The 27,500-nt window shown below is 43.9% G+C and overlaps 1 protein-coding gene across 2 annotated transcripts in view; it reads right to left on the bottom strand.

The window, feature by feature from the left end:
• The window catches only part of LOC143299655 (uncharacterized), a 135,576-nt gene that overhangs the window by 733 nt on the left and 107,343 nt on the right, over nt 1-27,500 (bottom strand). Inside the window, exon 4 of one of the 2 annotated variants that reach the window (XM_076612980.1) lies at nt 1-1,791. This exon is cut by the window's left edge and continues 733 nt beyond it. In XM_076612980.1, coding sequence (XP_076469095.1) covers nt 1,208-1,791 — 584 coding nt within the window. In that variant the 3' untranslated portion in view covers nt 1-1,207. Of the gene's footprint in view, nt 1,792-25,549 lie in introns of those variants that run through there. The other variant, XM_076613007.1, reaches the window with a different exon arrangement.

The raw sequence follows: 27,500 nt of genomic DNA, 5'->3' as shown, positions 1-27,500 counted from the left end.
AATACACATGACTCTGCTACAGCTGGCAACCAGCTTTGCATTTGGGGGTTTCTCTATGTACAGTGATAATAAACTCTAGGGAGAGCTGGGCAATACAAGGTCTTCAGAGAAGAAGCCCCCCCCCATCCCCCCTCCCTCAGTCAAATGTTTCCGCCCTTAACTCTTACAAGTCAGGGTTATCTGATGTACAATGTCATAATTCTAAACACACACACACACCTGTTTGTGTGTACAATGTCATAATTCTAAACACAAAATAACATTCCTCTTTACAAATCCCCAGTGAAAAGGATTGTAAGGTATTCCAGCCATTCAGTCATGAAAATGTTGGCCTCATGCTTCATGTGATGGGCATGAAATACTTCCTCCCATTCAGAACTCACCCACATAATTCAAGTTGTTGGAGTACAACTAGCATTAACAAAAACAACGAACTTACCATACAAAATGCAGTGTGTCATTTCATGCAGTCAAAAACCAAAGAACTAACAAACGGCCAGACTAAGAAAGTGAAACGCTATCAAAAACAACATCTGATCCATTTCAGTTCAGTTCAGTTTAGTTACTCAAGGAGGCGTCACTGCATTCGGACAAATCCATACATGCTACACAACATCTGCAGCATAACCCAACATGAGAAGCCAGGCCTTGAGATCTATTAACTGGGGCAACTGGAAAAACTGGTGTTGGATAAACGATCCTCCATGATCAAAAGCCAAACAACGCTGTTTGAGACATAAATTAGCCAAACCATTAACTCTGTAGTAATTAGTCATTGTTAATGTCATGAAGCAGCCATGTTCGTCATCAGACCCAGTGGGACAAGTCATGTCAAAAAGATAACTGGCTGAGTACTGATGTCTCCAGTGTGAAGAATCCACCAACAATCACACCCAAAACAAAAGCCACATCTGTCAGCTATGTGCACACACACACACACACACACACACACACACACACACATGCACACAAACACACACACACACACACACATATGCGAACAGGGACTTTTTTCTCTCCCAAACACCGTTTTTTTTTTTTTTTTATCTGTTCTCGTCTGATACAACTTACAATCAAAAGATGTTAAACAAAAGAACGGACACCCAAAACAAGCTGTCAATCATTCATCACAAAGCTGACAGGCAGAGAGCACACGCCTGCAGGAGAGCGTGATGAACCCATCGTCAGCGCCAACACACACCATCGGTCAGCCTTCCTTCCCCTCCTCATGGCTATTTCCAGATGCCGAGCATCCATCCATGGACACCTGCTGCGCGATGAGCTGGGCCATCTGCTCCGCCCTCACCTCCTCCTCCCCCTTCCTGCACTCATCGCCCGCCACAGAAACATGTGGCACGTGCGCTGCCGCTTCCTCCACTGCAACGCCGGCGCCAAACAAGGCAGCAGGGTCCTCCACCAGGGGGAGTCTGTGTCGCGGGACGTCCACTACGTTGTGGTTGGTGGACATGTGGTCAACGTACAGGTCCCGGCGGTGGAACAGCTTGCCGCACAGCTGGCAGGTGTGGCTGTACGACCCCTCGCACTTGCGCCGGTGACGCATCATGCTGTGGCTGTACGCAAACCCTTTCCCGCAGCTCCTGCAGTAGTGCCGGAACTCTTGCAACGACGACGATGATGACGACGTCCTGTGAACGCTGGAAGCAGGTTTATGGCCGGTGCTGGAGGACTCAAAGTGTACAGTGAAGCCACCTATGCCTTGGTCAGGACTCAGCAGGCGTCGTCGTGCGATGGAGACGCTGGAGGGGAGGCTGTTTTTGTGGCCAAACCATGCTGCACAAATAAAACAAACACAGCGGATGCAACAGACTTGCTTCACATCGTTCATAACCTCAACATCATTTTCAATGTCCCCCTGAAAGGGCCAAAGTTTTCTCAATTCTGCTGAATATTTCTCTTTTTGTTTAAGTTTTTGATTAGTTTATTTTATATCACCTGAAGGGCCCAGAGTTTTCTCAAATCTGCTGGATATTTCTCCTTTTGATGAAGCTTTTGATTAGTTTACTCCGTATATTGTAGCGTGTATAGGTAACATTGATGTAATGTGTTAAGTACAGTATCTTTTTTTCTTTTTCTTTTTTTTGCAAAGCACCCCGAGCAGTTTTTTGGAATGAGCTCTATTAACTATCCATGATTACTATTGTCATAATTATCATTATTAAGAAACCGGTTGCTGAATGGGTTATTAACATTGCTTTGAGCAGAAAACTCAAAAGGTGAAGATGGACGATGGGGAAGAAGGGAGACACAGAGGGCAGGAGGGAGTGAGGGGGAGAGATACAAGGAGACCGCGACTCCAGCATGAGTTGAACATTAAGTCCAATACCAGGAGGCCACAACTGTCTCCTGTGATCTTTCTTTCTTTCTTCTTGTTTTCCAAACTGACCTAAAACTCTGCAACATTCAGTCAAACATAAATCATCCCTAACCAAAAGTGTTCAAACCGTCACCAGTACATTGTCCTTTCAAAACCCACAGCTCTGATTTCCCTCTTCCCAACACAGTGCACATACATTCTTCTCCCACCCCCAAACCACACACACACACACACACACACACAGTTTCATGCCACAGGCAAGTTTGCAGTTTTCTATTTCTTCTTGCACATGACTTCGTTTTTTCTGGGTTTTTTAATTTTTTTTTAAAGTCAAACAAAACCGATGTGAGTCTTTCTGGAGGCACTTCTGTGACCAGGTAATCCTGACAACTGTAACACCCATGACAATGATGGACCGTCATGTTTGTAACACCCATGACAACGTTGGACCGTCATGTTTGTAACACCCATGACAACGATGGACCGTCATGTTTGTAACACCCATGACAACAATGGACCATCATGTTGTAACACCCATGACAATTCTGGACCATCATGTTTGTAACATCCGTGACAATGATGGACTATCATGTTTGTAACACCCATGACAATGATGGACTGTCCTGTTTGTAACACTCATGACAATGATGGACTGTCCTGTTTGTAACACCCATGACAATGATGGACTGTCCTGTTTGTAACACCCATGACAACGATGGACCATCATGTTGGTAACACCCATGACGATGATGGACTGTCATGTTTGTAACACCCATGACAATGATAGACCATCCTCTTTGTAACACCCATGACAGCGATGGACCATCATGTTGGTAACACCCATGATGACGATGGACCGTCATGTTTGTAACACCCATGACAATGATGGACTGTCATGTTTGTAACACCCATGACAATGATGGACCGCCATGTTTGTAACACCCATGAAAATGATGGACTATCGTGTTTGTAACACCCATGACAATGATGGAACGTCAAGTTTGTAACACCCATGACAATGATGAACCGCCATGTTTGTAACACCCATGACAATGACGAACCGCCATGTTTGTAACACCCATGACAATGACGAACCGCCATGTTTGTAACACCCATGACAACGATGTACTGTCACGTTCCGAAAAAAGAAAGGGAGGAGGGAAAAGACGGAGAAAAGGATGAAAAAAAGAATCAAGCTGAAGCACCAATCCAAACAAATACATCATCATATGAAGACAGACAGACAGACAGACAGACAGGCAGAGGAAAAAGATCCAGGGGAAGACAGACAGACAGACAGATACAGAGGAAAAAGATCAGGGGGAAGACAGACAGACAGACAGAAAGATACAGAGAGGGAAGGAGAAAGTGCGGATGAAGCTCAGTGACCACAGACGGGCAAAATGCAATCCAGTCATTCTGTGTTCAGTCAGGGGGGGTTGTCTGTGTGTGTGTGTGTGTGTGTGTGCATGCAAGTGAAACGAATTAGTAAGAGTACTGACATGTGTACATGCGTGACTGTGTGCATGTGTGTGTGTGTCTCTGTGTGCACCCGAGTGTGTATGCGTGCTGCCTGCGAGCAATTTGTGAAATAAATTAGTGCATAATGTGTATGTTAGTGACAGCATGTGTGTGTGTGTGTGTGTGTGTGTGTGTGTGTGTGCGTGTATGTGTGTGTGTGTGTGTGTGTGTGTGTTTGTGCATGTACACGTGTGCTGCATGCAAGTGATTCTGAAATGAATCAGTAAGAACGTGCGATCAAATAAGTGAAACAATGCACATGTGCGCATCACAGCGTGGGCACACACGCACCGAGCAGCCCCCATCAAAAGTCAGCCTTCGTCGCAGGGTCAGTGGATGACTCCCCCTCCCCCTCCTCCTCTGGTGGAGGCACAAGGCCAAAGTGACGCATGATATCGGCAGGGTCAGTGCTGTAATGGTAGACCGGCGGCGCGATGACCTGGTGTCTGATCTGCAGGTGAGTGTTGAGGCGGTCCCGGCGATGGAACTTCTGGCCGCAGAAATCACAGCTCAGGTGGAAGCTGCCTTCGCACTGGCGGCGGTGACGGATCATGCTGTGGCCGTACTTAAACAGCTTGCCGCAGTTCCGGCACGGGTACAGTTTCTTCCCACCTCGAATAACGGGCCTGGAGCTATCCCCAGCGAGGCCCCTGAGGAGGTGAGAAGGAAGGCAGGAAGGTCCAAGGTCACCCTCCTCCATCCCTGACAGGGCCCCGAGCCGAGGTTTGGGGAAACCAGCTGACAAGGACAGAAACATAAAACACCACTGTTAAATGCTTCCGACAACGCACCGTGCGTGTGCCGTGACAGCACAGAGACATGGGGATCTCTAGAAGTGCAGTGCACAGTACAGATCTAGACGTGCTCTACCAACCTATTTTCTGACAGGGAACAGCACTGTGAAAGACGAAAGATGACCCCCCGGTATTTCCTATGCTTCTTGCTTCAAGCGATATTTAAGTACGGTTGGCTTTTCTTTTGATCTTCAACAGGGTACTGAGAATCAAACGTTCAAAGCATCAGCATCTTCTCTTTCTTCAGCTCTGACTCCCCTTCCATCTGTAATTAAAATTACATATTAATCAAATATTATGAACCTGAATTTCATCACAAGACTCTCTCTCTCTCTCTCTCTCAAAATAATGATGATTAGAAAAGGTAGACTTTTAGGTAGACATGAGAAGTGTTGTTGATGGGTTGTTTTTATTTGGGGGTGGGGGGCTGGGGGTGGGGGTGGGGGTAATAAAGATAGTGAATAAATATTGTTATTTAGGATACACATTTACATGACAGATGAGCTGAGGCCCCCCCCTTACCCCAAAGGGGACAGAACATCTTGATGTGAAAAGAAAAGCAAATGTGGTCCATGGCTAAAGTTAAAAAAACATTCACTCTGTGTGTGTGTGTGCGTGTGTGTGTGTGTGTGTGTGTTTGTGTCTGTGTTTGTGTGTGTGTGTGTGTGTAATATAGTGCAGTGTAAGTAAAAATCTGAGTTCTTGAAATAAACCATTCTGATCGCAAGGTTTCAAAATGATTTAGTGTTTTGTAGATTCTCTCTCTCTCTCTCTCTCTCTCACACACACACACACACACACACACACACACACACACACTACACACACACTCACACTACACACACACACATTTGATAACAGATATCAAACTTTGAAATCATTTATTGTGAGCAAACCCATTAACTGACACAAACTATAACCCAGAGAATAAGAATTATGAATATAAGACACAGCAATGGCTTTGACAGGACACAGGAGGGTTTCACAACATGGGACACACATATACTGGGCAATAATTCAGTCGACAGGCTCCTTTACATAAAATCCACAGGGGTGGAAAGTGGGAATTAAAAAAAAATTCTTCCTTGTAGAAAGAAATGTCTGTGACAGTTTATAACATCCCAGGAAGTATCTGAATATGTTTACCAGTAATCCATGTAACAGCACAAGTAACAACATTAATACCATTTCTGTACCACATGCTCAAAAGTCAGTATGATTTGAGAGAGTGAGAGAGAGAGGGGGGGGAGAGAGAGAGAGAGAGAGAGAGAGAGAGAGAGAGAGAGAGAGAGTGTGTGTGTGTGTGTTCACGCACACACCCCACGCATGTGTGCGAGTGTGTGCATGTGTGTAAGTGTGCATGCATGTATGCATGTTTGAGCGTGTACTTTTTTTTTACTTCTTTTTTTTCTTTTTTTTAAATCCAAGAAGCATAATTCAGTTCTCCAGATAATATTGTCTGTGTGATAGCTAAATCATGGACACACTTTTGTACAATTTAATGTTAAGTGATTGTGACAAAATGGGTTTTTCAATGATCTACTGTATGTGCATCTCTGTTAGTGCGGCATGGCGTGTACAAGCATGTACATGGGTGTATGTATGCACGCTTACGTGTGTCTGTGTATGCCCGCATGCATGTGTGTGTTGTGGGCCTGTGCAAGTTGGCCTACAGACAGACAGACAAGAGAGAGACATGATGTCTTTAACTTTAAGCGCAGATTTGCTGGCCAGTGCATTACCAATAAATGTCCTCCCTTTTATAACCAACAAGAACAACACTAATAACTGGGGTCTGTACTGGCAAACCTTGTGTGCAAGTGTCAATAAGACAGACAGAAGGAAAGAGAGCGACAGTCTGAAAGCAGTCTGTTTCTTTGCGTGTTTGTGTAGCACACGCTTGTTTGTGTCTCTTGTATTTGATGCTTGTACGTTATGTTTAACTTTTTATTGTAAACACCACTAGCTCAGTCTGCATAATCATCATCATCATCATCGTCATCGATATCGTCATTATCACTGAAGGTTGGTACTGCTCTCCTTTCCTCCATCAAAAGTAACAAAGCTGAGATGAGATGAGGGGGTGGCAGGAGGGAAGGGGTACGACATCCAAGCATCAGACACCAGTTCCTACCACCCCTGCAGCAGTGTACCAACATGTCGGTCCTCACCTGCTGAACTTTGAAAGGACGATCCAGATCCACCTGTCTCACCACTTCACTCTGCCACCACTGCACAGCCGCTAACACAACCGCCACACACACGTCCCCACTCCCCACCATCCTCATGGCTCTCACACCCCTTCCGCTTCCCATCTCCCCCACCCACCCACCCATGGTACAGCTGTTATTTTGTGAGCTAATGCTGATCATGGTACAGTTGTTATTATGTGTTAATGCTGATCATGGTACCATTTTTATTTTATTAGCTGATGTTGATCACGGTACAGTTGTTATTATGTGTTAATGTCGATCATCCTCTGGACTGCACCGCCCTCCCCTCCACCCCTCTCCACCAGGGCCCTCCCTCCCTCCTCCCTCCCCTCCATCCCTCTCCACCATGGCCCTTCCTCCCTCCTCCCTCCCCTGCACCCCTCTCCACCAGGGCCCTCCCTCCCCTCCACCCCTCTCCACCAGGGCCCTCCCTCCCTCCCCTCCACCCCTCTCCACCAGGGCCCTCCCTCCCTCCTCCCTCCCCTCCATCCCTCTCCACCATGGCCCTTCCTCCCTCCTCCCTCCCCTGCACCCCTCTCCACCAGGGCCCTCCCTCCCCTCCACCCCTCTCCACCAGGGCCCTCCCTCCCTCCTCCCTCCCCTCCAACCCTCTCCAGCAGGGCCCTCCCTTCCCTCCACCCCTCTCCACCAGGGCCCCAATACATCCCCGCACTGTCCACCGTTTCTTTCCATCAAAACCTCTTCCTCGCCATCATCAGTACAGCTGTCTCTTCACTCTGTCCACACACACACACACACACACACACACACACACACGACTGCCACATTCTCTCTTTTTGATAGAACAATACTAAAAAATACCAAAACCCTAGTAATAACAGGCATATACAGATTTTCTCTGCACAAACTGAAAACGAGGAATTCCAAAAATAGTTACAACAACAACCAAAGGTAAGGTCAATTTGGAATGTGGAACATTTCCTTGTGCTTCTGGCACTTCAGTAAGGTCACCGCCCTACACTGGCTGAAACCATTCTGAGGAGGTGATTATGCACTCACTGTCAGACAGATCATATGAAGGTTGATAAGATTAAAAGTACACATTGCCTTTTACTGCCACTGGGGAAGCGAATTCATATACACTGTGTCTAGGGTTCGGCATAGGTAGGCAGGGCCCAATTCTCTACTTCCGCCACTGAAACCTTCCCCGACCCAAGTCAGGTACCCATTAACACCTGGATGGAGTAAAGAACATCAGAGCACAGGGCCTCACAGTCACACCCTGATCGCAGGTCAATCAGAAGTCCATCGCCTGACCCACTCACTTCCATGTGAAGAACAAGCGTGACAGAAGACTTCACAACACAGGTCCATTCAAATGAATGACGCTAAATTGTTGGCTTCAACTGGTGCATGCAAGCATGATCTGTGCCTGCAAGCATCTCTCTCTCTGTCTCCCCCCCCCCCCCCACTCCCTGTGTGCGCGCGCGCGTGTGTGTGTGTGTGGGTATGTGTGTGCCCGCACGTCTCTCTCTCTCTCTGAGGGTGTGTCTGTGTATGCAAGCCTCTCTTTGTCTGTGTGTGTGTGTGTGTGGTGTGCGTGTGTGCGTGCGTGCGTGCGTGCGTGTGTGCTTTTGTGTATGTGTCTGTGTGTGTTTAGAAACTTCTTTGTTTGATGAATACCATTCTGTAGAACAAACAAAAAATGTGAAAATATTTGTAAAACAACTGTAGACAACATATATACACAAATACAACCAGAAAACCTTTCAGTAAAATTAACAAAAATAACCACAGCAAACACACACGTTTCAAAATTCTACACTGAAAATCACCAAAAAAAATATTCTGAGAAAAAAGATTGTCATGAAAAGCATCACTGACTTTCGAAATAATCCACAACAGCACTACTGCCACAACAGCAAACTCCTCACAGCAAACAATCACCAGCTGCTATTTGATATCAACAAAATCCCCCCCCCCCTCCACCCACCACCACGCAACAAACAAACATTGTTTTTCCACGCTGAACAAGAGAGGCAAGGCCTTCAAGACTCACTTGTAAAACCCTTTTTAAAAACATTTTTTGATAAATTCATTCGTTAATATGTGTTCTGTATTTGTTATTATAAAGCTTCGGGTTGAAAAAAAAAAAAAAAGGAAAAAAAAAATGCTGAGTGCAGATTCGAACTTGGCATGTTCGGGTGGGAAGAAATTGTCTTAGTCACTACACTATTGTGGATCCATGAATGATGTTCAGAAATTCTAATTCAAGCATGCCTTTTAAAGGGTGATAAATTGATTGCGGTATTCGAAGTCGTAACGTTGTTTGGGGTATCTCAGGCATTTAAGAATTCTAAAGTCCTTAGTAAAGGAGGACGTTGCCATCGCGCAATCACACTGCAACATTTATCCGTTTTCTCTGGATCTAGACAGATGTACAAGTTTAGGTACACTCGCCGGGAAAGTACGACATGGTTGATTCAATTTCTCTTTCATGTTGATTCTAGTTAATTGAGTATCTACTTTAAAAGATTCATATGCAGTGAACACGTCGATGATGTAGTCTGTGTCACTGTATGTGTTGTGTCCAGAATTTGTATTTCTTTCCATTTAATTGTGAACAAGAAAAACGAGGTCACACCGTCTTACTAAGCATCACCAACACTACTGCAACTGGGATGAGGTAGGTAATATGGTGTTTCTGGAATCCTGGAAATGGCCTCAACGAAACATTATATGGGAAACACGGCTTAATTTGGGAGACTTACAAACTATTATTGGTGTGACTGTGCAGATTTTTCCCGACTAGTTTTAAGCCAAATTTGGTATTGACGGACAAGGTATTTCCAGAGAAAATGGCAATGTTAAAGTTTACCATGGACACACACACACACACACAAACGAACACCAGGTTAAAACATACTTACTTTGTTTACACAAGTGGGTCAACAAAGTCCATTGAACCAGGTCAACACGCAAACAAGTCCAGAATCAGATCCAGAATTTGATTAACATGCACCAACTGATGCCAGTAACATTAAAGACAATTGATAATCCAGCCATGAGACAATTATCACACAGGTAACACACCACAAAGTTTTGACACACGACCAACAGACCTGGAGGAATCCTAGGAACAGTTCTTATGTGTGGAACCCCATTAACTCTCCTTCACAGAGTTGAGGAGGAGGAGGAGGAGGAGGAGGAGAAGGAGAAGAAGAGGAGGAGAAGGAGGAGGAAGAAGAAGAAGAAAAGTACAAGAAAACACACTGCAAGCCAAAATGCAGAGACAGGGATGAGATTGAGAATTTCAGTTTCAGTCAAAAACCACTATATTACCTCGATGTAAAAGTATAAAAAGTGTGCTACATTCTATTTCATTCTCTACTTCAGACTGCCATGTGAAGAATCTCACACCCGAGAGACTGTTCTGGTGAAACAAATACCACAAACACCACAAACGTTCATTCGCTGATGTTCAAGGCAGCAAGCACATCTGTCCACAAAAAGTACCACCACCGCAATCACTCTCATCTTTTGCATTTTTGCCCGGGAGCGTGGCTATACAGTCACTTGTCTGCTTTATCTGAAATCAGTAACAGTCCTTGCAGACTCTTGTCCATGGTTTCTGAACTGATTGGCCAGTACAGTCCTCAAATGGCTCTGTCAGGTCAGCTGGACAATAGGCAACAATGTCAGTGTTAACTGGTGATCTAACATCAATAGTTATCCGTGGACTGCCGACAACGGAACTGCGACAGACGAACCTGGATATGGCTGTGTACGGAGGACTCCGAAATGAGCGGCATGGGGAACAATGCCACTGAAACAGTTCAGGAGATGGGACAGCAAAAAAACAAGAAAAAAAAACGAAAAAAGAAAAAAAGTCGTCAACTGGCTGTCAGCTAGCTGCAGTGCTGCTTGGCCATGTGCAGGTTAAAGTGATCACGGCGGTTGTAGCCCACACCGCACACCGGGCACTGCAGGTGGAAATCGCCCTCGCACCGGCGCCGGTGCCGCACCATGTTCCGGGAATGACAGAACCGCTTCCCGCAATTGCGACACTGATGCCTGCCCAGCGGCCCCCAGGTGTGGCGGAGAGAGCCAAGTGGTGCAGACGCACCCAGAGCAGCCACCCTGACAGACCCTGAGAGAGACGAGGAGAGGGAGGAGGCGTGTGAGCGCAGGGCGCTGGTCTGGAAGTGTGCTGCCACTGCAAGCAGAACATGAACATGGTGACTGCAGGCACTCACCATGTGCACTCTGAACAACAAGACTAGGTCATTCTGGGACTTTTCAAAAATTAAACTCGGACATTCTTCAAATCTGAACAGCAAAATTAGAACATTCTGTGACTTTTTATAGCAAAAGTAGGACATTCTGTGACACTTTATAGCAAAACTAGGCCATTCTGTGACACTTTATAGCAAAACTAGGCCATTCTGTGACATTTTATAGCAAAACTAGGGCATCCTGTGACTGTATAGCAAAACTAAGGCATCCTGGGGCTTTGTATAGCAAAACTTGGGCATTCTGTGACACTTTATAGCAAAACTAGGCCATTCTGTGACTTTTTATATCAAAACTAAGGCTTTTTTTTCTTTTTTTTTAATAGTTCTGGGGCTTTTAAACAGAGGCTTGCAAGATAAAAAACAAATTATTGTCACAGATACACACAAATAAACAAACACACAAATAAACAGAGGTTCTAGGAAAAATCTCTCCAGAGAAATCCAGAATGTTATTAAAGTATAAAGTATATATGTATGGATATATGTTATTCCCAATGTTCTATCTGTCGATCATTAGTTACACTGAAAGCAAACTAAAAAGCTGCATAGGTGGACAAGCAGTGATTGCAGCACGCTGCAGTGTGTATCACAATACTTCAACCAGAGTCAGTGCAGAACACGGCAATATCACCACAGCATGTCAGCTGCTGTGAAACCCAGACATAATCTACTTTTGTTCAGTTCAGTTCCGGTACTTCAGTACTCTTTTGGAGATGGATCCCTTCCCTTTTGGTGTCTCTAGGCCTCTTGGAACTGTGAACATCTCCACTGAAGTTTACTGCATTGCCATGTCCAAACTCCACCCCACCCCCACCCCCACCCCCCTACACCTCCCCCACCCCACACGCCTCCCCAAAGGTTCTCAGAAGTATGATTGATGATATAATGAAGATCCTGACTGATGGTATATATCGTGAAAATCAATGAGAGATGATATACAATGAAACTCAACATCATGACTGATGACTGATTGTGAACAATCAACATAATGAATGGTGATAATTTGTGAAAATCAGCATTGCTACTAATGCTCTTTTGTGTGTGTGTGTGTGTGTGTGTGTGTGGAAACTTCTTTCTCTCAGTGTCTGATTCTTGCATGTGGACAAAAATTTTTTTTAGTTTATCAACCATCTACACTTGCCTGACGCAATAACTTCCTGTGATCAAAGAGATCTTCTCTGTTTCGTTGACAGAACTGCAAGCAGCATTGTTTTTAAATTTATAGCCTGATCTCAATAATGAACCTCTACATCTTGATGCATTAAAAATGTGTGTATACTGTTTGCTGACCCGTCACAGCGGGTTCCTACGGCGCGCGCGCACACACACACACACACACACACAATGAACCAATAAGTCCACAACTGTTAGCAACAAGAAGCGACAACAGGACGACGGCGACACATTACCTAACCAAGCCGCTTAACTGGGCGAGAAATGGGAGTGCGCGTGCTTCAAGACATGGATGTTGAACTTGTCACGGCGATAAAACCCTCGGCCGCAGTACGGGCACTGCAGGTGGAACTTGCCCTCACACTTGCGGCGATGGCGCACCATGTTGTAGGGCTGCGTGAAGGTTTTCCCACAGTTCCGGCACTGCAGACAGCCCCCGGACTTCTCCCTCAGGGGGTGTGTGGGCGGCAGCATGGCGCCCAAGTCCTGGGCCAGCTCCTTCAGCAGCCCACCTCCCGCCACTGCGCAGCAACAAAACAGCACCGGTCAGCATAGCACAGGTCGGACAACACGCCACTGCATGACAGCTACCTACACTTCTGACGGCACACTACTGTCAGAATGGCACAGGTCTGACTAAACAGCACTGCATGAAAGCTACAATTCTGATGGCACACTACCATCAGACTGGCACAGGTCTGACAACATGGCACTGCATGACAGCTACCAACACACACTGCCGTCAGCATGGCACATTTTGAAACTCAGCATTGCACGACAGCTACCTACACTTCTGACTGCACACCACTGTCAGAATGGCACAGGTCTGACTTACAGCACTGCATGACTGCTATACTTCTGTACACTGGCATCAGAATGGCAAACGTCTTACTAAACAGAACTGCATGACAGCTAAACTTCTGAAGGCACACTACAGTCAGAATGGCACATGTCTGACTTATCAGTACTGCATGACAACTACACTTCTGACGGCACAGTACTGTAAGAATGGCACATGTCTGACAACACGGCACTGTATGAAAGGTACAGACTTCTGATGGCACACTACCGTCAGCATGGCTCAGGTCTGACAACACGGCACTGCACAACATCTACAGACTTCTGATGGCACACTACCGTCACAATGGCATAGGTCTGACTAAACGGCACTGCATAACAGCTACAGACTTCTGACAGCACATTACTATCAGAATGGCACAGGTCTGACTTAACAGAACTGCAAGTCAGCAACACTTTGTGACAGCACACTACCTTTAGCATGGCACAGGTCTGACAACACAGCACTGCATGACAGCTACCTTCACTTCACCTTCTGATGGCACACTACTGTCAGAATGGCACAGGTCTGACTAAACAGCACTGCAAGACAGCAACACTTCTGACGACACACTACTGTCATAATGGCACAGGTCTGACTAAACAGCACTGCAAGACAGCAACACCCCTGACAGCACAGCATCATGGTGATCCGTGTGTGTTTATATATATATATATATATATATGTACAACTTTTCATCGAAAACGCAAGCTCCCTCCCTTGTGTGTCTCTTAGAACAACGGCAGATGTGTAAGTCGGCCAAAGTGCTAATATCTTCACCGTTGGAAAATAAAGATTCATTCATTCATTCATTCCCTGCCTGGGAGGTGTGAGAGTCGATCTGCATCATCCTTACCATTGTTGTTCTGCCCCAGCATTCCAAGAGGCAACACAATGCGAGGTTAATTAGCTCAAGTATGCAGTTAGCGACTAGTTGTGCTTTTGTCAGGTTACTGGTGCAGAGCTGACTTCTTGCTGCCACTGTGTGTGCTGAGAAATGGAAACATATCTAAAATGGTGCCTTGGTCATGGCCATTTATATATCACATTTCTCAAATGATGGATTCATTCGAATGATAGTTATTATAATTCTCTCACCACTTCTGCTGCTGCCTCACCCCCATCCTTAATTTGTGCATGTGAGCATTGATCTGAGAGTGTGTGAGAGATAGGGTGTGTGTGTGTGTGTGTGTGTGTGTGTGTGTGTGTGTGTGTCTGTGTGTGTGTGTCTGTGTGTGTGTGTGCGTGTGCGTGCGCATGCGTGTGTGGGTTGTTGTTTTTTGTGTGTGTGTGTGTGCACATGCTCACGCAAGTATGCACATGCATGTGTGCGTGATGTGTGTGTGTGTCTGTGTCTGTGTGAGCGAACATGAGACAGACAGACAGAAAGCCCATGAGTAAGTTAGTGTTGGAACAAAACATGTAATTGCAAACACGAATGGTTGTACTATTTCATCTAGATCAAAAAGGAAGTGGAACAAGACTTAAAGTCTCTTCAAATATCAATATGATGGCGAGAGGGTTTTTGTTGTTGTTGTTGTCATAAAATTTCTTTTGATAAACCCTTTGATAAATCAATAATCAATCTTTCAAAAAATTGTTTTTCACCAGCACATTTTTTTTATCATATAAAAGAACAGCTGCAAAGCATCAGCCAGATTCTTATCAGTGTGTGTATGCATGTGCACACAAACAATTTGTGTGGGGCAGGGGTATAAAGGTCTATTTAAAAAAAAAAAAAAAAATTGTCCACAAGCAATTCCCAAAGGAAAGGAAAAGGGATATTGTAAAACAGAAATCTCCTTATCAGCTCAGCACTCACTGCAAGTCCCCACACACAGTCACAACACGCTGACACTCACACAAACATACATCAACACAAACACACAAGATATAACAGTGTTGGCTCTTGTGAGCTTTAATTCTGGCACCAGACATCAAGAAAGACATCATTCCGAATGACACTTACTTCCACACTCTCAAGAACAGCAAACATTTGAGTTCCTCAAACAAAGTTATTAATCAACTTAAGACTAGAGCATTGCACATAATCTCCATGGTTTTGACATAAGTTTACCTTAGCTGCTGGACAAAAAACAAAAAACAAAAAAACTGGGGACAGTCACAGAATGCTGAAATTTGGAGATGAACAAACAAGGGAAGTACAACACAAAAGCCCAGCAACACAGTGTCGTAATAAAGGCAAACCAACAGCAACAGAGAGTTCCTTGACTCTGCCCAATACCAGAACAAAATAAGGAAATTATCTCTTGGAGTCAGCAGAGCAAACTGATAGGCCTAATTTGCATCAGTCTGACATGGTACAATATATGACACCAAAAGCAAATTATCTCTTGGAGTCTGCTACATCAATTTCAACAGCTATCAATTCCACTCAGGAGTCTTCTCTCAAACCCTGATGAAGGCATGAAAGTGAACACAGAATGTGAAAGAAAATGGTTTGATTAAGTTGCTGAAGTCAAGGAAATCAACAGCAATACACTATTTGATTAACAACAAATCGCCTTTCAACAATGAAAATACTTTTATTTAAAAAATAACACAAGCTTTGCTTGATCTCCCTGGTTTCCAGCTGCAGGGTATGACTCAAACACATGCAAGAAACGGTTCCAAAAAGATACTGGGAAACAACTCTTCATGCATCACAAGTCAAACCTGAACACCTCAAACAACAATGAAACGGCAAGCAATAAATCCAAGCATTAAAGAGCAACAAAATCTAATACAACTGTGCAGAGTATCATGGCACCAACATGCCAGCACCTGAACTGTCACAGATTTCAAACTTCTCAGCAGCGTATGACGCAGGTGGGGATGTATTGTTCAGCTAAAAACTTCCAGCAAAATCCAGACTAGGTTTTATCCTGGACAGGAAAAAAACACACACCTCCACTGACAAGTAGCAAGAAGAACAAACTTACTATTCTGTACTGACTAGACTATCATGCTTAAAAAAGATTGTTGTGTAAACCACTGAAAGGCAGACTCCACTGACTCCATTATAAATCTCTGTCATAGATTCTGAAAAGGCTTTTGACACAGTGGGTATTTGCAATCAATCTGGAACATCCTAAAACACTTCAGAATAAATGGTACAGTCTTCAGCATCATCAGACAGCTGCACAACAGCCATGGTATCCACTGTGGAAAGCAAGACAAAATTCATTATTCTAATGGCTGTGAGACAAGGATGTCTCTTTCCCCCTTCCCTTTTTTGCTGTAATCCTGGATTGGGGAAGATGTAAAGCTGTGCTGACCCAGGAAGAGACATCCAGTAAACATCAACAGAAAACTGGTGAGGGATCTATTATTTTGCAAAATTTTTAATGGCCTTGCACTGTCTGATTTTGCAGATGATCTCACCTGATTGACACACTGTCTGCAAGAAATGCAAGACAATATATTGCTCTCTCTAAAAGAGACTTCACAACAAGTGAGAAAGAAAATCTAACTGAGAAAAAACCCAAACTTCTGTACAAAACCAACAAGAAGAACTTCTGACAACTCTGGGACATGAGTTAAAGATGTAGTGGAGTTTGTTTACCTTGGCAGCATAATAACCGGCATATTTTTTGTCCACAATCCCTGCTCCTTGACACATATGACAATACGGACGTTTATCACAACAATTTCCTGGCCTTTCAAAATAAAAAAGTAAATAAAATAAAATAAAAAAACATCAAGCGAAGAGAAACGCGGGAACACAAAGAAACAATAAATAAACAAATAAATCACCATGTTTATAAAGCAGGGAAAACCCCTGACCCTGCTTTCACCGTGAAGGCAAAGCAGAAGAAGGGGCCTCCTCCTGCCCCTCCTCCCCACAAACATCGTCCTCACTCTTCACAAAAGAAGTCCCAGACCCCACACCCACTTCCCGATCCACCATCAACCTGTCAAACTCCATCTGCAGAAGAGTGGACGTGGTGATGTCACAGTCGTTGTGCCTGATCCGCAGATGACGCTTGTACTTATCACGCCGGGAAAACACCTTCCCACAATGGCGACACTGCAGGTGACCCCGACCTTCACATTGCCGGCGATGTCGCAGCATGTTGGAGGAAATGGAAAACATCTTGCCGCAGTTGCGGCAGGTGAGACTGCCGTCGGAGCGTTCGCGGTGAGCGATGGAGAGGTTGTAGGGCAGGGAATGGAGGGCGAGTCCCGGGCCGAGAGGAGGCGGTACGCGGAAGGGGTCGGGTGATGGGCAGGGCAGGGGCACCATGGTAGCCGAACCTCGAACCAGCAAACTCCACTTACTGCCTGACCTGACAGCTGCGACAACAATACCGCGCCATGTGCGTCAGTGTCAAGGAAATCAGACTTCTTTTGTTTTGTTTTTTCATGATGCAAAGACAACAAAAAAATAACCAAAAAAACAAGGAACACCAGGACAAAATTCACTGTCAAAATCTTTAACTGGCTAAATGTACTAATGCTGAACAATGATGTAGCCAGGTCAGTAAGAGGACTATGCTGATCAACTAAAAGGAAAAAAAAGTGTCGGGGAAAGGTAATTTGATAGCTGTCAACTTTCAGCGCAATGTCGTTTGAGCTGTTGTAATTTCAAACAATTACTACAAATTCTTGATGTGGATAATCAGTATTCCCATGCTGCATACTCGGCTGGAAAAACATACTTGAAGAGATAATAAAACCAAAAAAGATTTGTGATGGTGAGGATCTGAAGGGCACACACTGTGGATTTTTTCTCTCTCTCAACTGATCTGGAAAGCTCTGAAGATTATGCTGCTTCTCACAGACCAACAGCACACACACACACACACACACACACACACACACACACACACACACTGCCATTTGAAATACAACAACCAGAAGATCAGTATGCACCGTTGTTCTCTCACTGAATTCACCAAACGAACAGTTCATCATCTTTCAAAACCCACTGCCTGTTCCTTTGAAGGGGCTGTACTGAATGACCATAACATAACAACACAAGAGAGGCAAGGCCTTCAAGACTCAATTGTGATACACTTTTTAAAAAATCCAAGCTTTTTATGTATCGAGTATAATTTCAAAATGTAATGTTTAAGATGAGAAAGATCAGTTTAAAGCAAATTAAGTCCCCTAGCATTAATTACAGAGTAATTTCCCTTCTTTACTATCTGCACCAAAACGTTTGCAAAATAAATAAAACTTCCATGCTTAGCAAAAGAAGTTCCTGTTTGAACAAAAAATGATAATAATGACTGCTCTTGTTGTTGGGTCAGAATATCAGATCAAAGTGCCAAGTTTAGAGAATACAAAAAATATAAATATAACAGTAAATGCAGTTTGCATATAATTAGGCTTCATTTTTTATTTTATTGTGCCCATCCCAGAGGTGCAATATTGTTTTAAACAAGATGACTAGAAAGAACTGAATTTTTCCTATTTTTATGCTTAATTTGGTGTCAACTGACAAAGTATTTGCAGAGAAAATGTCAATGTTAAAGTTTACCACGGACACACAGACACACACACACAGACAACCGAACACCAGGTTAAAACATACTCACTTTGTTTACACAAGTGAGTCAAAAATGAGATTTTCAACAAAAAAAAACACTTGTGAGGAGAGAAAGCAACCAGTATTTAAAGGTCAATCTATTCTCTCTCTCTCTCTCTCTCTCACACACACACACAGAGGTACTGACACACACATACAAACTAACCCCTCTGTACCCAGTTCACACTAGCACACTCTCACACCAAGTCTGCTCAAAGGTTGAATTACTGTGGTACTCAAAAGAGCATCTGTGGTGGGCAGACTGTCCTAAAAGGGTCTTCCCTCACTCAGCAGTATGCCTGTTGGGCTTTAGGTAATCTTCTTCTTCTCCTTCTTCTTCCTGTTAGGTGTCCACAGTCATCACATTGACCATTCTGACACCATAATGGGAAGGAGCGCAGCAGTGTGGAAAACCACCTTCCTAGGGCCTAAAAATGGAGGTGATGGGGTGGAGGGGGTAGAAAGATGGCGGGCCCAGGGGGGGAAGCCATCATCTGTTTCAGGCATCAGGACCAGGCCTTTCCGGCTACCGAAGCGGCCCCTGGGGTCAAGCCCCGACCGGCAGAGCCCTATGGGCTTTATGTAATCCAGCAGTAACTAAGACTGAAACCATGGAACTGTCATCTCCCAAACCACAGCTGTAAGATCACTGACAGTTTAGACAATTCAATTACTGTCTCAAGAAGGTATAATAAGTGTCAGACTATCCATATTCCACATCTGTGAAAAGAAAAAAAAAGGGGAATGTGGGGGTGTGGGGGGTGATGCGTGACAAATGCATGCTCTGGCTAGACCTTCAGAACTCATCAAACGCTACATGAATGAAAGAGATAAAGAATTGTCTATACATATACTTTTTTTTTTTTACTGAGGCTGAAACCGTGGAACTGTCACCTCCAAAACCACAGCTGTAAGTTCGCAGACAGTTTAGACAATTCAATTACAGTCTCAAGAAGGTATATAAGTGTGCAGACTATCCATATTCCACATCTGCGAAAAGAAAAAAAAAAGGGGTGTGTGGGGTTGGGGGGTGTGCGTGACAAATGCATGCTCTGGCTAGACCTTGAGAACCCATCAAAAGCTACATGAATGCAAGAGATAAAGAGCTGTCTATATATATACTCTTTTTTTTCCTAAATGAATTAAATTCTTTAAAAATTAAAAATAAAATAAAAATTAATATTTTTTTTTTAAAACCATGTCACAATGACTCTTTTGTTGATTTCTTTTTTTTTTCTTTTCCCTTTTTGGAGATGAGGTGGACAAAAAGCTGAAGAACTAACACCCCTGCCTGATCTGGACCGATCTGCAGTTCACAGGATCTTTCACCAGTAACTTCCGCTCTCTGCGAAACATCCTCTTGCAAGCCCCCAACCCACTGTGCTCAAAATGTGCTGGTCAGCTACTGGTCGGCATGTGATACTGGAACTACAACAGTTCTGACCAAGCCTGGTCCAGTAAAGTCAAAAAGAACCCCCACAATGACTGCCGACAGACGGAAACAAAGGCACAAGCATGATATTGTGTTGGAGCTTAAAAAAATCATCTTTAGTAAAAGGTCCCTACCTTTGCGGCAGTGAATTCATGTCCACTATGTCTGGCTCTCAGCATGGCAAGGAGTAGAGTGATAGCCTAGAGGTAACGCGTCCGCCTAGGAAGCAAGAGAATCTGAGTGTGCTTGTTCAAATCACGGCTCAGCCGCCGATATTTTCTCCCACTCCACTAGACCTTGAGTGGTGGTCTGGACGCTAGTCATTCGGATGAGACGATAAAGCGAGGTCACGTGTGCAGCATGCACTTAGCACACGTAAAAGAACCCATGGCAACAAAATGGTTGTTCCTGGCAAAATTCTTTAGAAAAATCCACTTCGATAGGAAAAACAAATGAAACTGCACACAGGAAAAAATACAGTGTGGTGTAGCGATGCACTCTCCCCGGGGAGAGCAGCCCGAATTTCACACAGAGAATTCTTTTGTGATAAAAAAAGAAAAAAAAGAAATACAAATACAAAAGGTCGGGCCCAATCCTCTCCTTCCACCATTTAAAACCTTCCCCAGCCAAAGTCAGGGACCCATTCACACCTGGGTGAAGCAAGGAAAATCAGAGTAAAGCGCCTTTCCCAAGGACACAACACCATGCCAGAACAGGGCCTCGAACCCTGATCACTGGACCGTAAGTCCCAATGCCCACTGGTCAACACTGGACCGAAGTCCCAATGCCAAACCAACTATGTGATGGTGTTCCAACATATCCTCTTTCGTGATCTTAAGGCTGGTGGCTATGATGTCCATGAGGATGTCCCCCCCCCCCCTCCACCCCCCCCCCACCGTCCACCCCCTGTTTATCCCAGCTTTCTCATAATGATTCAGTCTGAAGCTTGTTTTGTGTACCATGCATGCTTTGACAGCACTCATCAAAGGGTGGAGTCAGATCAGGGTGGAGTCAGATCAGGGATGGAACCTACTGCATTTCACCCTTTTACTTTGTTTCCAGTGGAGTTACACTTGAAACGTGTGTGTGTGTGACAGAGAAAGAGAAAGAGAGAGAGAGAGAGAGAGAATCTGTGTGTGTGTGTGTGGGGGGGGGGGGTTGAGGGGGTTTGTGTGTGTGTGTGTGTGTGTGTGTGTGTGTGTGTGTGTGTGTGTGTGTGTGTGTGTGCGTGCGTGCATGCATGTGCGTGCGCATGCGTGCATGCGTGCGTGTGTGTGTGCATGAGGATGCTAACCAAGTAAGATGATGTTGAAGCATGTTTACCACAGAGTGCAAAACTGATATAGCCCAAAAGTCAAATACATTTAACTACATACCCAGTGAATCATCAACTGATCAAGACCAAATACAATCCTTCATGCCATGAAGACTGCTCTGTAAATCCTCTGGGTTTTTTTTGTTTTTTTTTTTTGGGGGGGGGGGTTCACAGCACGATCATTCTGTTATTTGCTATCTCCACATCTTTCAAAACATACTCTCCTCCATATCTGACCAAAGTCACTCAAGTCAAACACCAACTGAACCCAGTACGACTTCCCTCTGTTAGCATGCCCAACACTGTATAAATACATCTTGTTCATCCCCTGTTAGGACAGATTACCATTTGGACCAGTCTCAAATGTTTTAGTCTGCTTCCCACCACACAAATTAGTTCTATCTTTTTGCTGTGTCACTATTTTCCACCCAACCCTTCTAATGTCTGGTCTTCTGATGAGGAAGTATGGTGATTTTTTTTTTTTTTGGGGGGGGGGGGATTTTTTTTTTTTTTTTTTGGGGGGGGGGGGGGGTCTTCTTTGCCAGCAAATCTCTCAACAGGGGTGATCATGTAAGTATGTTCATGTTGAAAACACTCATGGATTTTTCATGCACACTTTACACAGAAAGACAGACATTACCACAATATTATCATAAGAGCTTAGAATACTGTGATATCTGGTGTTTTTTTCTGTGATGGGGGTTCACTGAGTATATTTCATGACTCTCTGTACAGGTGACTTCTTCCTCCTCAAATTCAGCAAGAGGATGACATCAATGCCACACAGTCAGTGAGTGCAAGAAACCCAGTTTCGACCCAGACAGAAAGGTTATTTCAGTATGTCAGCAGCATGAAGGAAGACAACTGAGGTTTAAAGAACAGTCGCTGAATGCACATACTTTGCTCCAAAACATAAATGCCATCGCAATCAAACTCAGTTCTCTCGCCAAAAAGGAAACAAGTCAACAGTCTCGGATATAAACTCGCTGTGAGGGTGCTGGCCCTTGCAGCAAGAGTCAATAGTCCTGGAAATAAACTCGCTGCGAGGGTGCTGGCCCTTGCTGGCTGACGGAAGAGTTATGCTTGGTCCTCATGTGCTTGGTGTAGACGTCCTTGCGGTAGAACTGCTGGCCGCACAGGTGGCACTCCAGGTGGCACTTCCTCTCACACTTGCGGCGGTGCCGCGCTGCGTTCTTCCTGTTGGCCAGCAGCATGCCGCACACACGGCAGGTGAAGCTCTCCAGGTCGCTGTGCGGAACCAGGAACATGTCCGCTGGGGACTCCGCCAGGCCACCCGTCTGCAGCGCGCTCATGTCCATCCGTGCCCGTCCTGCCACTGCTGAGCCCCCAAGGTGGTGTGCCCCTCTCCTGGCCCGCTGCGCTGTGGGGGCAAGAAACAAGCCTGCGTTACTGCGTCGCTTCTCATCACTGTTCAACTTCACTGCTCATCAATGCTCACAGCTCATCAATGTCACTTCTCATCAATGCTCACTGCTCGTGAATGATTTACCTACTTCTCATCAATGTCACTTCTCATCAATGCTCACTGCTCATGAATGATTTACCTACTTCTCATCAATGCTCACAGCTTCTCATGAATCATACACCTACTTTCCATCAATACCCACTGCTCACCAACGAGTTACCTATTTCTCATAAATGATTTACCTACTTCTCATGAATGAATGTTAACACATCAAAAGACGTTTACCAAACCAACAGGCTGATCAAGTGGTGACCTATTTGTGGAAACATTGAAGTCTTGGAAAGAAAAATGAATTGGGGAAGGGTCAGGGTTTGTTGGGGGTTTTTTTGTTTTGTTTTTGTTTGTTTGTTTGTTAATGTTGATGTTGTTTTTAAATAGTGCTTTTTCCCTTTTTCTTTAGAAAATGTATTTGGAGGACATTTGGGTATGTAGCACCAGGATTAAATGCAGTATCAAAAATTTTGTCTTGTTCACTCTTTTCGTCACTGCCATGTTCCAGATTATGGTCAGAGGAACAAAAACTACATTCATCCAGTGTACACTTATTTTATTTTATTTCTTTTTCAGATTTCAGATCAGTTTGAACAGCAACTCTGTTGTTTTTTTTCCCCCTTCACAAGAACTTTGGAATGTGAGCATCAAATCCAACAACTTTCATCTCCCATGAAGTGACCTTATACACCAGCTGACTTCACAGACCATGCAGTAACCGTTGCTTCACAATGGACACGCCCCTATTTTCATGGCTGCCACAGCACTCACAATCATACACACTCTTATTTTCAGGGCTGTCACAGCACTCACAATCATACACACCCCTATTTTCAGGCCTGCCACAGCACTCACAATCATACACACCCCTATTTTCAGGCTTGCCACAGCACTCACAATCATACACACCCCTGCCACAACACTCACAATCATACACACCCCTATTTTCAGCCCTGCCACAGCACTCACAATCATACACACCCCTGCCACAGCACTTACAATCACGGAGTTATGAGCAAGGGATGGAGAGGGAACCCTGTAACAAGCCGTTATCAACAACCTGATTTCATTTTGTGCTAAAATCAACCCCTGTATCAGGAGATGAAGCAGACAGCTGGCAAGAATTTCTGAGACAGACTCATCTTAATACATACATACATACATACATACATACATATATATATATATATATTTTTTTTTTTTTGTATTTGTCTTTTTGTCACAAAGATTCTTCTGTTTGAAATTCGGGCTGCTCTCCCCAAGGAGAGCACATCGCTAAACTGACAGCGCCACGCAATTTAAAAAAAAATTTTTTTTCCCTGCGTGCGGTTTTATTTCTTTTTCCTATCGAAATGGATTTTTTTACAGAATTTTGCCAGGGACAACCCTTTTGTTGTCATGGGTTCTTTCACGTGCGCTAAGTGCATGCTGCAAACAGGACCACAGTTTATTGTCTCATCTGAATGACTAGCATCCAGACCACCACTCAATGTCTAGTGGAGAGAGAAAACATTGGCGACTGAGCCGTGATTCAAACCAGCGCGCTCAGATTCTCTCGCTTCCTAGGCGGACGCATTACCTCCAGGCCATCACTCCACTTACATATGTGTGTGTGTGTGTGTAATATATATATATATATATATATATATATATATTCCTTTTTAAATCTATATATATCAGTCTGTCTCAGATAGACATATATTTTTTTTTCTTTTCTTTTTTATAGTCTATACATATTAAGAATAGTCTGTCTCAGAAATGTGTATATATCTTTTCTTCTTTTTTTCCCCTTCTAATCTGTGTAGTCTGGCTAAGGCAAACATGCAGTTGGCAGTGATTTGAAGACCACAGTCATCAAGAGAACGTGAAAAAAAAAAAAAAAGCAGCAATCACAGCAGCAATCAGATCAGCCTGTAGCTTACTGGGTCAGTGACAAACCTTCACCGATGGAAGTTCACCCAGGACTGCTAAAGTTGCTACGTCTGATTGGTCAGGAGCTGATCCAGGGTCCCCATACGCCCAATCAGAATTCACTATCCACTGTTTTGTTAATTTGATATTTTACTAACCACATATATGTGTGTGTGTATGTGATTGAGTATGCATGCGTGTATATGTGTCTGTGAGTGCATGCACATGTGTGTGTGTGTGTGTGTGTGTGTGTGTGAGAGAGAGAGAGAGAGAGAGAGAGAGAGAGAGAGAGAGAGAGAGAGAGAGACCCCAAGCGCATACATATGTGCGTGTAAATGTTCAACTATAAACAGCCAGAAATATTTTATTGTAAAGTTTATACCCTTGTGTATGTGTATCTCAAATAATCCCATTTACGTGAGCTGATCATTTACGGCTGTCAGTCTGGTTTAACCATGGTATCACTGGGTACTGCTTCACTCACACAGCAAGGTAGGACATGGTGATGTCAGTGTATTTTGTTCTGGTGAACAGGCAAACCATTACTCAGGTGTCAGCATCCACACACACACACACACACACACACCCTCACCTTTACAACTGTCTTAGTAGTACTTGTACACCCTTACATGTTCACACACACACACACACACACACACACACACACCTCACCTTTATAACTGTCTTAGTAGTGCCCATGCACCCTTACAAGTTCTCTTTTTCACCAAAACTCTAGCACAGTTTATCCATGTCTGTATCGTTTTAATTCACAAAGAAGGCAGAGATACACGTTTCAATCTGCTCCAAGAGAAACCACAATATGCCAATGGTTTGTTCAAAACTGAAATACTGAGTGAATTAGAACAAAACATACATGTTATTATCCTTTATGCCAAGAAAAAAAAAACGGAATGGAAAAGATGTCAGTCCTGCCTCACAAACTGCAACATCTTAAAAACCCCAAACTGAAAACTCAACCTCTAAGACGGTCCCAACAACATTTTGTTATAAAGAAAAAGTACAGACAAGCTGGAATATATAATAAACAAACAATCTTCACTAATGCTGCACCAATAACAATCTGAAGCATTCTCACAGTTTACATGGGAAGAAAAATCATTCTTCTAACAACTGAAACAAAAGAATTTTCTCCTTGAAAATGATAATGCACACAAACTTTTCTGTCTTCCGTTTCTGCTACAACTGTACAAGGCTCCAACGTGTCCTATTCATCAACAGAAGACATAATCATGAATCAACACTTCCTGTTATTTATAATTATTTCAACAAAAGTTAAAAAATTTAAAAAATCAAATCAGAAGTCATATTCTGCAAGTTCAGCTACCTTTCTCCAACAAGAAACACACAAAGCAAGTGAAATATTCAAAAAGCATTCTGAAGCAGTATCATACACATGGAGTTCACTGAGGCCCAATTAGGTCAGGAAATAGGCGACCCAGTTTGCAAGACCAGAAACATTCACATGCACCCCTTGTGTAAGGTTGCAGGCAACTTGCTCCACAATTTATTGAATTTTCTGGTTCAGATGCATGACAGGGATTAATGGAAATGATGCCAGTGCCTGAATGATGCTGTTTTGTCATCCGTAACTGACTGTCAAGCAGTAGAGGATTAGTGGAAATGATACCAGCACCTGAATGATGAGGTTTTATCAACAGACTGTCAAGCAGTAGAGGATTAGTGGAAATGACGCCAACACCTGAATGATGCGGTTTTATCATCCATAACAGACTGTCAACACGCCACTATAAACCTTGACAATGTGCTAAACCAGTGTGGTGTAAGCTAACACTGAACGTCGAGATCAACTTTGGTTAAGTCAACACAAAGCTAACAATGACTGCTATGATCCACCTTGGGTACGTTTACATGAAGCACATTTATTGGTCTCTCCCCAGCTGTCAATGTGTACATGAGATCCAGTGTTTGTTGGGACGCAGAAGAACTGCCACAAGGTTTATATCAACTGTGATGACACAGCAAGTAACTCTCTGTTCATTTAGTCAGAACATTTTGCACAAGTTCTTTGAATGTTCAAATTTTTTTGTGTGTTAAACCTATTGCAATGTCTGCTTGGAAATTGAGAATCCATCTGCTGAGAACATTCAGCATATTTCCACATTAGCTGTGCCGAAAGAACAGTGGTTTTGTGCAAATGGTACGTCACCAGTTTTCTTCATCAGGACAGAATGCAAACACTGCTTGTAGTCCTCTCAGACCAGAGTGGCTCTCACCTTTCTTTCATCCTCAAATACATGTCCACCAGCATACTAGCCCAGTGCAAAATTTTCTCAACAGTCTCTTGTTCTCATCATGCGTTGCGTGTGAACATGAACTGGCTCACGATGGTGTGGCTCTTCACACTCCATTCTACCTCCCCCTCTCCACTATATCAGAGTTGGAAACATCACCACCAAACAGTCGTCAGTCATGTCATAACGAACAACACATGCTGTTTGAACAGGACTAACCAGGCAGCACTGTCAACACCACTGAACAGACACATCCCCTGACCATTATTTTTATATCATTGCAACAAAAACTTCAACTCATAGCAACACAAACTTCAACTCTTCTCCCTCTGACTTTTCCATCTCTACACTTAGGAAAACATATTTTATCTTTCAATGATTCTCCAAAACTACTGTATCAGTGCAGCAAAGAAAGCAGTACAGAATAAG

Source organism: Babylonia areolata, chromosome 2, assembly GCF_041734735.1.
Source record: "Babylonia areolata isolate BAREFJ2019XMU chromosome 2, ASM4173473v1, whole genome shotgun sequence".
NCBI lineage: Eukaryota > Metazoa > Mollusca > Gastropoda > Neogastropoda > Buccinidae > Babylonia > Babylonia areolata.
This window is presented reverse-complemented; position numbering and strand designations above follow the sequence as displayed.